General features: G+C 42.7%; 1 protein-coding gene across 3 annotated transcripts; it reads right to left on the reverse strand.

Moving 5' to 3' along the window:
- Positions 1-798: 798 nt before the first annotated feature.
- LOC133376807 (olfactory receptor 9I1-like) lies at positions 799-11,575 on the reverse strand. 3 transcript variants are annotated; one of them, XM_061609595.1, is made up of 2 exons: positions 11,266-11,575; positions 799-2,264 (listed from the first exon to the last, which is right to left on the reverse strand). In XM_061609595.1, the coding sequence occupies exon 2, from the start codon at positions 2,225-2,227 to the stop codon at positions 1,277-1,279; it is 951 nt and encodes a 316-aa protein (XP_061465579.1). In that variant the 5' UTR covers positions 2,228-2,264; positions 11,266-11,575; the 3' UTR covers positions 799-1,276. The 3 variants fall into 3 exon arrangements, with proteins under 3 accessions (XP_061465579.1, XP_061465580.1, XP_061465581.1); XM_061609596.1 differs by lacking the exon at positions 11,266-11,575 and adding an exon at positions 9,803-9,820 and having other exon boundaries at positions 799-2,218; XM_061609597.1 differs by lacking the exon at positions 11,266-11,575 and adding an exon at positions 8,684-8,694 and having other exon boundaries at positions 799-2,210.
- Between the last annotated feature and the right edge of the window lie 1,245 nt (positions 11,576-12,820).

Here is a 12,820-nt window from a genome sequence, read left to right on the forward strand (position 1 = left end):
TTGACATTCAGTGACATCTGGGTGGGAGTACACATTCCCCACTCTTGACTGACCTCAAGAATATTGTTATGAGCATGGGGGTTGGAATGGATGATTCCTGTGGGTCCCCTTTCCAGCCTCTGATTTGGAATCCTATGCCTTGGGGCTGGCTCTGCTGGCCAGATGAATTTCCTTTGCTAAACAAATAGAGTGGCCAGGTAAGATAATGGGCCTCTCAGTTGCCCAGCAACAGTGAACGGGCCAGGAAGACCCTTTTGTCATTGAAACTCTTCTGGAGAGCACCCCCCCTTCCTGGAGCCCAGGAGAGGCTTGTTGTTTTAGAATTGTCTTAAAAATGGAGACTGGAGGCAGACAGAGAGACTGGCTCTCAGCACCATGGCATTGGGGGTGCCTCCTGTGGCCCTGATAGAAAAACTGGATATTGGACTGCTGATGCCTTGAACCCCCCTCCATCTTAAGCTCAGGTTGGAATGTGTGTAAATAAATAAACCATATTTCATAAAGACACCGCAGTCTCTGCTGGCCTTCTTCCCAAAGGAAACCAAACCCTGGAGGAGCGCAGGGACACCTGAAATCTTACCACTCGGAGATTGGGGAGGCACAGAACAATATGACTGAATTTGTTTGTTTGTCTAAAGGAGCCTGAAATTCTGAAACCAAAACTCAAAAAACAACAGCTGAAGATGTTAACTATTCAAACAGTCAGATTTGAATTCTACAATTCTGTCAAATGTTGGAGTCTAATGGTACTGTATAGTCAGTGAATTATACTGGCTATGGCTGTGTGCAATTGGCCTCTCAAAAATCTAGAAAAATTGGGGTGCACCATTTCACTGAACTTGTGCAGGGAGAGGAAACATTCTCCAGGAGATGGGGCTCACCATTAGTAGTAGCAGCAGCACAGCTTATTTCTTCTTTCCCTACATCTTTTTTTTAAAAATGTTGTGGCCACAGTGTAAATAGTTGTGTTTGCAGCCCATTATGGCCCATCTACAATGCCTCAAACCTACTATCATTTCAGAGCATTCAACGTGGTGAGGACAGATGGCAGCCACCATCAAAAACAAAAATAAATGGTGGAGCATCTTCAGATAAAATTCTGCAAAGCTACCTTCCTTTTCTGGGGGAATGAGAAAAAGAAAAACCTCAGAATCTTTCCCAGAAAAATGTCTTCTGAGAAATTTTGGTTCAGCTTTAATAGTGGCCTTAGTTTATGGGAGGGCAGACAAATGCGCAGGACTGGGCAACAATGTTACAATCAGCAAAACAAGAAAGTTCATTGCTTTGGCTGCTTCAGAAATATCTTCTTGCTTAGTCTTTTCTTCAGAGCTTTTTTCACCTCCTCGTTCCTCAGACTGTAGATGATGGGGTTCAGCATAGGGATCACAATGGTGTAGAAGACAGACACTATTTTGTCTTGCTCCACTGCCTCCAGCCCCCCAGGCTGCACATACATAAAGGTCAAGGACCCGTAATACAGGACAATGGCAGTCAGGTGTGAGGCACAGGTTGAGAAGGTCTTCCGTCTGCCTGTGGATGACCGCATCCTCAAGATGGTGGAAATAATGTAAGAATAGGAGACGAAAACAATCAATGCATTTGCTACCACAACAAAAGTGGAGAAAACAAAGAGTACCACCTTGGAAACATAGTTGTCTGAGCAAGAGAGCCGCAGCAAAGCGGGAATGTCACAAAAAAAGGAGCTGATTTTGTTGGGTCCACAGAAAGACAATCTAAAGGTGCCACTGGTGTGGACAATGGCAGTCACAAGCCCTGCCAAATAGCACCCAGCCACAAGCTGCAGACAAACCTTTTTGGCCATTGCAATAGGATAAAAGAGTGGGTTACAGATGGCAACAAAGCGATCATAAGCCATGGCAGCCAGAAGGTAGCACTCGGTCGTAGCAAAGAGGGTGAATAACCACATCTGGGTTGCACATGCATTGTAGGAAATCACCTTCCTGTCTGTAAAGAGGTCATACAACAACCTGGGAATGATGATGGAGGAGTAGCAGACGTCAACGAAGGAGAGGTTGCTTAGGAAAAAATACATTGGAGACTGCAAAAGGGAATCTGTCTGGATTAGCACAATCATACCCAGATTTCCCGTCAGGGTCAATAGATAGATCAGAAGGAAGACCAAAAACAAGGGCATCTCCATTTCAGAATGGTCTGAGAATCCTAAGAGAATGAACACTGACACTTGGGTTCTGTTCACCTCTTGCATTCTTCCAGTATGACTAGCCTTCAGTCAGGAATAAGGGCTAAAATTAGGACAGATAAGGGAATAGATTCAAAATCACAGTGAAAACCTGAAATCATACAAGAGAAAACCTGACATCATACACTGGAAATATTTTTTTAAAACAAAGTTGTGATATTTTCACTTCTATAATTTGGAAAATATTAAAAAAACATTTTTTCATGTTACACAATGACCTAAAACCCTCTTACATTAAGGCAATGCATGGCCACTCTAGTGCTGATTCAGCATTCTGTATGTGTACATTCAGTAAAAAAAAAGGGGGGGGAGGTTAGACTATGGGGTTAATGACAATATGCTGTCATTTTCAGATGTTCCTGACCACTCTCACCTGTTCATTGGCCATGTAATTAATAAATATCCAGCATGAAATGGGCTTCTTCTAGCAACCGTCTGTTGACTCTTGTTTGTTTGGGTATTTCAGTAAAGCCATCTGTTGATCCAGTCTGGCACCATTCCAGAATGGCATGATAGCACCCCATATTAACTCAGTTTCAGCTGCTGAAAGCACAAATGCTTGCAAGTAGGTGAGCAGCACTTCTTTACACAATTGGTGCTTGAGCACATGATCCTGGCAGTGCACCCAGCAGTAGACCCCCATGCTCCAGATGCACTTAGGTGGGGGAGAGGTTATGTTTGTGCTAGCCCAAATGTGCTTATTTTGATATACCCCTTTAACTTCACCAATACTGAAGCGATCTAAGATTACAGTCCGATGTAAACATGTGCTTGCGGCAGCCACCCTATTAGGGCTTATTTGGATAGTTGCATTACTACTTGCCACACAACACACACACACACAACCCTATCTGGTGAGATCTCTTTTTGGCTTCACCCTTTAAAAATAACGAGTTCTTGGTCAATGTGGTAGCTTAGGGGGGGGGACTCAACATGTATGATAGTATATTCACTAACAGGCAAAAACGTTTAAGAACATACCTATAGCCCACAGATATTTCTATCAAACTTTAAAAAGCAGGGAAACTGGGAAGCTATAGTGAATGTATCAGGGGAGCAGGAGACCTGGCCTCCTCTCTGAGATATTGTACTGCCCTACCAATCTGTAAAAATGCAAAGACAATTTGGGTTGGTCTTTCACAGTCCAATCCACTTCCTGTGTAGCTTGGAAGTATTTGGTAACATGTGCCTCTGAGCATATGGTGAGTGGTGGCAACACCTGCCATCTCCAAAGATGGAGAATTATATTTTTGTATGTTTGTTGGTGTTCTTCTTACTTTGCTTCTTTCTTGTGTTACTAATGTCTCTACAGAGAATCTAATCTAGAAAATTTTATTTCCCTCATTATTCATCCCAGAAATCTGTGTCAAATTTATTTTTATTAATTTCAAAGCCTTTTTATTGGTCAATGTCATATGATGGTGAAGTCAGCCTTTTGTGTTTCAAATTGGAGGTTATGTTGTATTTCTATTTTGGGTGCATTAACAGTTGAATTTGAAACTGCAGTTTGATGTAAAATCGGACTGATTACAATATGTTGCTAGCAGCAATGACTCTAGCTGTTGGAAAAAAGAGGATGCATGTTTTCAGGCTGCTATGTTTAAACCGCTTTATTTAAGGCAAGGTGAGCATGGTCAATTAAAAACCTAGAATTTTGCTAGAATATATTTCATGTCCCACTGTTTTATCTTGTGCAAACTGAGACACACCTGATGTCCACTGGAGACTATTCTGCAGAATAGTCAGTGCCATTATTCCACAATTATTTTTGGAGTTTTTTTAGTGGAAATTTTGAAATGTGTTGCTGTAGTTCACATATTCACAGAAATAGAAACAAAAGAAAATGATTTCCTATAGGAAACTTCACAAAAATTAGAAAGTAAATCAGACATATTTAAAGTGACCATCTGAACTATATCAACTGTCTTAATGACGTTGCTTCCTCCCTGCTAAAACAAGATCAGCACAACACATGTCTTCTTTCTGTTAAGGAATACTTTCTTCTTTCAAGGAATACCTAATCACTAATAAATTTGAACGAGTTCAAATCAGCAGGGTCCGATAAACTGCATCCTGGAGTATTGAAGGAACTAGCTGAAGAACTCTCAGAACTGCTGTCTACCTTTGCAAAATCATGGAGGACTGGTGAAGTGCCGGATGACTGGAGGAGAGCTAATGTTGTCCCTGTCTTCAAAAAGGGCATAAAGGAGGAACCGGGGAACTACTGACCAGTCAGCCTAACATCAATCCCTGGAAAAACTCTGGAACAGATTATAAAGCAGTCAATCTGTAAGCACCGTGAAAACAATGCAGTGATTACTAGGAGCCAACATGGATTTATGAAGAATAAATCCTGCCAAACTAATCTTATCTCATTTTTTGATGGGGTAACCTCCCTTGTAGACTGTGGGAATGCTGTGGATGTAATATATCTGGACTTCAGCAAAGCTTTTGACAAAGTGCCCCATGATATTCTGATTAGCAAGTTAGCTAAGTGTGGGCTGGATGGAACAACTATCAGGTGGATCCACAGTTGGGTCCAGAATCGTACTCAAAGAGTGCTTTTCAATGGTTCCTTCTCAAACTGGGCGGAAGTAATGAGTGGGGTACAACAGGGCTCGGTCCTGGGCCCAGTGCTCTTCAACATTTTTATTAACGACTTGGATGAGGAGGTAGAGAACATGCTTATCAAATTTCCAGATGAAACAAAATTGGGGGGCACAACTAATACCGTGGAAGACAAAACAAAATTCAAAGGGACCTTGATAGGCTGGAGCATTGGGCTGAAAACAACAGAATGAAATTCAACAGGGATATTGCAAAGTCCTACACTTAGGAAAAAGAAACCAAATGCACAATTATGATGGGGATACTTGGCTCAGCAATACATGTGAGAAGGATCTTGGAATTATTGTTGATCACAAGCTGAATATGAGCCAACAGTGCAATGTGACTGCAAAAAAGGCAAATGCTATATTAGGCTGCATTAACAGAAGTATAGTTTCCAAATTGTGTGAAATATTTATTCTCCTCTATTTAGCACTGGTTAGGTCTGATCTTGAGTACTGCATCCAGTTCTGGTCTCTGCACTTTGACAAACTGGAACAGGTTCAGAGGAGGGCAACAAGGATGATCAGGGGACTGGAAACAATGCCCTATGAGGAGGGACTGAAAGAACTGGGCATGTTTAGCCTGGAGAAGAGAAGACTGAGGAGAGATATGATAGCACTCTTCAAGTACATGAAAGATTGTCACACAGAGGAGAGGCGAGATCTCTTCTCAATCGTCCCAGAGTGCAGAGCATGGAATAATGGGCTCAAGTTGCAGGAAGCCAGATTTCGACTGAACATCAGGAAATGTAGGCTGCTGAGAAGTCTATGTGTCTGGTTTTCCAGAAAGACATAGTAACGGGTTAACACTGTGCAGAGAGTGCCCAAGGTCAGCACACAGCGGAGGCTGCAGCTGGCAAGAACGAAACATCTATAAAGCCTTGAAAGAGAAACTGCAAGGTGTGGGGGTGTACGGTGTTAGGAGAGCTAGGAAAGTATTCGTGTTTGTAACTCTATTAGAAAATCCTGTCTAAAAGACTCTTAACTAGTAACTGTGTCTGTGGATATCTTTCGGCTGGATCTACTGGGGTCTAGGTGGGCACACGGAGGGCACATGCTGACAATACACCGCTGCAACAGGAAAAACGTCCTAACTGTTAGAGCCATATGACAATGGAACCAATTACCTAGAGAGGTAGTGGGCTCTCTGACACTGGAGGCATTTAAGAGGCAGCTGGACAGCCATCTATTGGGAATGCTTTGATTTTGATTCCTGCATTGAGAAGGGGGTTGGACTTGATGGCCTTATAGGCCCCTTCCAACTCTACTATTCTATAATTCTATGAAATTCCCAGGGTGCCATGTCATTTGTCCTTCATCATGTGTCATTCCCTGTCATTTGTCCTTCATTTATCCCATAAAAGGTGTGTGTTAGAATCCCTAAATTACCTCTTTTGGGACATGGTCCCTCAGGTGTTGCCACCACTCACCATATGCTCAGAGGCACATGTTATCAAATTCTTCCAAGCTACAAAGCAAGTAGATTGGACTGTTTAAGACCAACCCAAATTGTGTTGGCATTTTGACAAATTTGTAGGACAGTACAATATCGCAGAGAAGAGGTCAGGCCTCCTGCTCCCCTGATGCATTCACTATAGCTGCCCAATTTCCCTGCTTTTTAAAGTTTGATAGAAATATCTGTGGGCTATAGATAAGTTCTTAAACCACAAGTTTTTTTGTCTGTTAGTGAATTTCTCTGCTTTTTAATCCGGGAGATTAGAAACGGGATCCTGTGTAAATTTGCTGAGAATGGATTGATCATTTGCATGTTTATTGAGTACAGTGGGATTTACTCCCCTGCAATCATGCTTAGATAGGTGAAACTGACCACAGAGGATGGGGAGGGGAGGAGGAGGAGGGAGGGGAAGAAGTGTAGAGGGGAGGAGGGGGATGGGACCAGGCAGGAGGGGGACAGGAGAAGGACAGGTTTGATCATTTGCATGTTTATTGAGTTCAGTGGGATTTACTCCTATGCAATCATACTTACCAGGGAGGCGGGAGGGCTGGAGTAGGCAGGGGAGGAGGAAAAAGGAAGAGAGGAGGGGAAGAGGAAGGGAGAGGAGAGGGGAAGGAGGGGAAAGGCAGGTCTGATCATTTGCATGCTTATTGAGGTCAATGGGATTTACTCCTCTGTAATCATGATTAGGATAGGAAAAACTGACAATGGGGGAGGAGGAGGGGAGGGGGAAGGGAGGGGATTGGAGGGGGGAAATGAAGAGGGAGAGGAGGGCAGGTTTGATATTTTGCATGCTTATAGAGTTCAATGGGATTTACTCCCATGCAATCATGTTAAAGATAGTTAAAACTGACCATGGGGCGGAGGAAGGGGAGGGGAGGAGGGGGAAGGGGAAGGAGGGTATTGGAAGGGGATGGAGATGGGCAGGGAGGGGCAAAGGAAGGGGGAGTAAAGGGGCAAGAGGTAGGGGATAGGAGGGAGGAGAAGAGAGGGTGGGTTTGATCATTTGCATACTTTTTGGGTTCATTGGGATTTATTTCTGTGCAATCATGTTTGAACTGCCTTCAAGTCGATCCTGACTTATGTTGACCCTATGAATAGGGTTTTCATGGTAAACAGTATTCAGGGGTGGTTTTACCATTGCCTTCCTCTGAGGCTGAGAGGCAATGACTGGCCCAAGGTCACCCAGTGAGCTTCATGGCTGTGTGGGGATTCAAACCCTGGTGACAGGGAAGGGAGGAGGAGGAGGGGAGGAGATTGGGTGGATGGGCACTGCACAGAGGGGAAGCCCCTTTCCTTTCCAAAAGGAAAACATTGTGAACAGTATCATTGCTTTTCAGCGTTTCCCCCACCTTTTTATTCTACAGCAGGCACATGTAGCCTTCCACCCAAATTTAAACCAAAGCTGTCCCTGGCCATATCCACACCAGGCCTTTATTTCACTTTGTACAGTCGTAGCCATGAGTGTCTCAAGTGAAATCAAAGTCCAGTGTGGGTGTGGTTCCCTGATTAGGCAAGCCAAGCAGCTGTGAGTCTGGCTTTTAGAACACTGACAGTTGGTTCTTACCAAGCATGCACCGACACTATCATTCAGTTCAATGCAAAATTTCTTTAAGTTAATTAAAAATCATCTAGGCATTTTTTTTAACTTTTAAACTGCAGAACATGAAGGTCAGTGTATGGGGCAAGGTTAGTAATAGGATTACAGGTACTCTGTGAACATGACTGATTTTTAATGTATTTCAACACATTATGAGAACTCTGACAGAAAAAAGTCCAACAGAGGTCTGGGGGTTTTTTTCTATCTTTTTAGACTTTGAACTCTCTATTCTCTCTGACTGTTTTGTGAATTGCCATGAAAATTTAGAGGGTTGTTAAGCAAGCGTTTCTTAGTTCAAGACTATAAGTTTTGTAAAGTTTTGTTTTGAAATGAGCTTATTAAAAGTATCAGAATGGCATGGGGAGTATTTTCAATTTAACATTGCGGAATATGAAAAATCCACACTGGCTATAGTATACAGCCACTCTTGTGGCTGTATAATGATTGCGGTCTCAGCCTTACCTGTGGTCAAGCAGAGTTTCCTGCACATTGTGCACTGATTCCACAGGCTATAAGGGTTCATGTATTTTAAAGAAATCAGGGTGGTGCTTATTGAACAACAGGAAACCTTCCCTTGGTGGCACATCCCATGACACTCAGCTTAGACAAACCACAGGTAATTATTACTATCACATTAGTCACATCAAATAAATGCAATGCGTGACAATGCTGATGCTGCCTTGCTCTAAACTTTGCCCCTCAGAAGTTGCTGAAGTCCAACACCCATCAGCCCCAGCCAGCATATCCATTAGTCAGGGATGATGGGAGCTGTAGTCCAGCAATACCTCGAGGGCCACAGGTTCCTCATCCCTAAAAAGATCTTCAGTTCATGCTAAGTGTGACTCTTCAGTCCAGTATTTATTATAATCTTCAATAACCATAAGCAATTAAAATCTTTTGTCTGTGTCTGATTTTAATGATTTAAAGGAGGGGTCAATAGGTTGGACCAAGACTTAGTCATATGTAGTCTCATTGAGATCAGTGGGTATAAGTTAATAATGACTAATTTCAGTCCCACTGCTTTCAGTTGACGATATCCAACCAAATAAATCCACTAGTGCAAGCAATTCCACTGGTGCAATGGAATGTCCCCTCCCTTTCCTCATCCTTGTGAAATCAGCTCCAAGGGTTGGGGGAAAACCCCACAAAAAACAGATTTAGGGGGGCACAGATAGAGGGAGAATCTATTTAGCTGGATACCACCAAATGGGTCTGCTCTAAACATGACTAATTCTGGATCCAACCAAGTTTCTCTTTGCTCTCTAAGGCTGCAAACTTTCCATTTTGAATGTGATAAAGCCAACATGAGGTTATTATTTTGCCATACAAGTTACTATTTTGTTTGGCAGCGTTGTTCTGTGATGAGAGACGGTGTTCACTATATCAGGAATAGTTCTTGGGATTCTTAGCACAACAGAACTAGAGTTGTAATCCCACCAGAAAACAAACAAACAAGCTGAACTAAGTTTTGCTGTTTTGTTTTGTTTTTGCTTTCAGGCCATTTGAAAAGCAATGGACAAAGCAGCATTTTGCTCTCCCTGTCAGGGCTTTTCTTAGCTGGAATGTAAGAAATCTGCATAAAATAAAGACAACAAAACAGAAGAACAAGAAAGTACAAAAGGTTTTCTTGTACAAATTAACACATTATTCTTTTCATTCCTGAAACCAAGGTGTAAAAGTATCAAGTCTCCAATCACTGTTTGTCATCTCTTCAGTCAGGGATGGGGGGATCTGTGGCCTCAGGGCCACATTCGACCCTCAGCTTAACTTCATGCAAGCGGCAAAGAGGAGGGAATGGGAAGAAAGGGAATGGCAAAGGGAAAGGGAGATTGGCAGGAAGACAGAGAGAAAGAAGAGAGTGTAGCAGAAAGAGAGGAAAGGAGCGACAAAGTTAGAGCAAAGAGGAACTCGCTTACTTTTAGTTCTGGCTTCATGCACCAAGCTTGCCCTTCCCATGATTACCGTTATGTACCCCCAGCAATGTAGCCCTAGATAGATTAAAGGTTCCCAGCCCTGTCTTGTGGACATATCAAGTCAGTTTTGCTCTTTTTTCTATATTCCAAAAAGGGATAGGGGAGGGCTTTTATTCAGCTCACATTCAAAGGCAAACCTATCTAACTGGCACATTTACAGAAACAATACAAAACACAGCCATCCTTCTAAATGGGCACTTCTCCAAATTTTGCAGTGCAGTTCTCCAGCCAAGTAATTGTGCACAAAAAGCGTGCATAAAAAGGCATACATTAGTAACAATAACTTACAAAAATGCAATATATTAGGAAAATATGCTTAGCAAAATGTTATATTAGGAGAAATTCAAGCTAAAATGCTGGTGAATTTTCATAAGGACTTTTTTAAAAAATAATTCACAAACTGATGTGGAACTTTGGAGAATCTAACTTAAGACTGGAAAAATGAGAAATGGAGAGAAACCAAGATTCACCCAGCCCTAACTCCAATATTTGGAAAGCTTCAATGCTGGAGGGTTATGACTACACTATTTCTTCACAACTAGAATTATTGCTGAAGTTCTGAACTAAACAATGTTTATTTTGAACTGGTACAAACTGTAAGGGACAATCCAAATGCAAGATCTGCCAGGATGAGCAAGTTAGGATCTGGCGGATCTTTGACTAAGCCGGCTGAAACCGGGCTCAGCTTGCTCTTTGCCAACATAAGTGTCCATCCCTGGCTCAGCCAGTGATGTGCCAGTGCAAGTCCCCCATTCAGGCACAGCTGGGGCTCAGCCAGCTTGGCCAAGGCCAGCATAAGTCCCAAAAAGGGGACATTCTGCAGGCCTGGTGGGGCGGAACATGGGAAACGGGACACAGATTGGATCCTAACTCCATTCAAATAAGTTATTTGACTTGTCAACTTACACCAGCAAAAATGGTGATGTAAGTCAAGATCTATTTTAAAGGTTTCTTTTCCCTCTGCCAGGCTTGGGCCTGCTCAGCTAGCAGGAACCTCGCTCCTGACCTGGATTTGGATCTGGAGTACTTTATGCTGGCTTAATTTAATTCCAATGGAAAAGGTAGCAAAATTTACTAGTGTTCACTTCCTCATCCCATTTCCAAAATGGAAATAAATCCAGCAAATATGATTAGTATGCACTGTTGTTGTTTTCCATTCTCAAGCAATGTGTAATTGATGATTTCCCCCCATTTGCATTGTATTTCCTTTGCATTGAAATGAATGGTGGGGAATAATGTAAGAATATAATCACATAAATGTCTGCCACAGCAAGTCAAATAATGTTTGGGAAGCTGAGCTGTGACAGAACAGAAACAGCACTGCATGTGACAAACACAAGCTAAGATGAAAATTGGTGCCTTCTTACATCTCTAACCAGAACCCACTGATGGACGAGGAGGCTCACCTGAGGACATTTTCTGAAGGCTCCCTGAAATCTGGAGCCAATCCTGGTTGCCAACCAAGCAACCAGATCTGGAATGTTGCGGTGGGGTTGGTTGACTGGTTTTCCAGCAATGCAAATGGCAGGGTTGCTCCCCGCTAGCAAAAGCTGCCTTAGCTGTGTTCTTCTTTAGCTGTACACTTTGGACAAATGGGCACCTTTTCCACTGGGCTCCACCTCTAGGCCCATGAAAACCTTCTGACCTTTTCCTCCTGGCTCCAACCTTCGCCCATCCTGGGATCTGCTCTTTGACGCAGAAGTCTCTGTCTCAGCTCCCATCCACAAATTTGAAATAAATAATAGTAACAAAACTTTGTCAACTCCTACATGATAGTCGCTTGTGCTTTCCTTCACTCTGCTTTTCAGTTTCTGTTGTGTTTCTGTTGTGTTCTCTACCCATTCAGCAATAGTTTGCCTGCACTAAACAATAAAAGTCTGTTTATTCTGCCATAATTATAATTAGTAAAGCAGTATTGGGTGCTTATTGCTATACAGTGAAATAAAGAGATAACTTAAAAGTGATCTGAAAAAATGGCTACCCTGTTTTCAAGCACTCTCTACACTCACAAATGTACCTGCCTCACCAAACCAGGAAAGCTAGCTACAGGGCTGATCCCCAGGCAGCATGGGACTGAAGGGAGTTGTAGTCCAAACCATCTGGAGGACATCAGGTTGGAAAAAGCTGCACTGGCATTTACTAATGGAATGTAATTGTGTATATTTTTAATAGAAAACACAATTGACGTTAGGGTTGTTAGGTCTCCCATTTTTGCCTAGAGACTCTTGATTTTTGGGGTTCTCTCTGGGTCTCAGGGTGAGTCATCTTAATCTCTGGACTCTCAGCTATCATTTGTTTAAAAAATTAAATTTCTAGGTGGTCTGATACATGAGATATACACCAAAACGTCAGGCCCCCCTGCAACTTTTGTTAAATGAGCTTGTAGCTGGCTTCTCTAACCCCTCCCTTTCAGGTTTGTAGACAATAAGTGAAGTCAGGGTTGTGATAGACCAGGGATTTGTTGACCTCTAGATAGTAGCTAGACCCCATTGCAGGGCAAGAAAACTGTTGTTTTTCCCCGCTTATCTGAAAATCTCATAAATTGAGTAAGTATATAGCTTTCAGTCTTTTTCTCTCTTGTGTGCAGTAGACCCCCATACTCCAGATGCACTTAGGTAGGGGAAAGGGTTTGTGTGTGTTAGCCCAAATGTGCTCATTTTGATATACCCCTTCAACTTCACCAATACTGAAGCGATCTAAGGTTACAGTCCAATGTACACATATGCTTGCTGCAGCCATCCCATTAGGGCTTATTTGGATAGTTGCATTACTACTTGCCTCACAACACACACACACACAACTATCTGGTGAGATGTCTTTTTGGCTTCACCTGTTTGGCTTCACCCTTTCAGTTCCTGGTCAATATGGTGGCTGAGGGAGGGGGGACTTCTCAAGGAGTAAAAGGGCGATAAAATGTCCTGAGTCACTAGTTACTAAACAACTCATTGATACATGCTCATC

The sequence above is a fragment of the Rhineura floridana genome, chromosome 2 (assembly GCF_030035675.1).
Source record: "Rhineura floridana isolate rRhiFlo1 chromosome 2, rRhiFlo1.hap2, whole genome shotgun sequence".
Taxonomy (NCBI): Eukaryota; Metazoa; Chordata; class Lepidosauria; order Squamata; family Rhineuridae; genus Rhineura; species Rhineura floridana.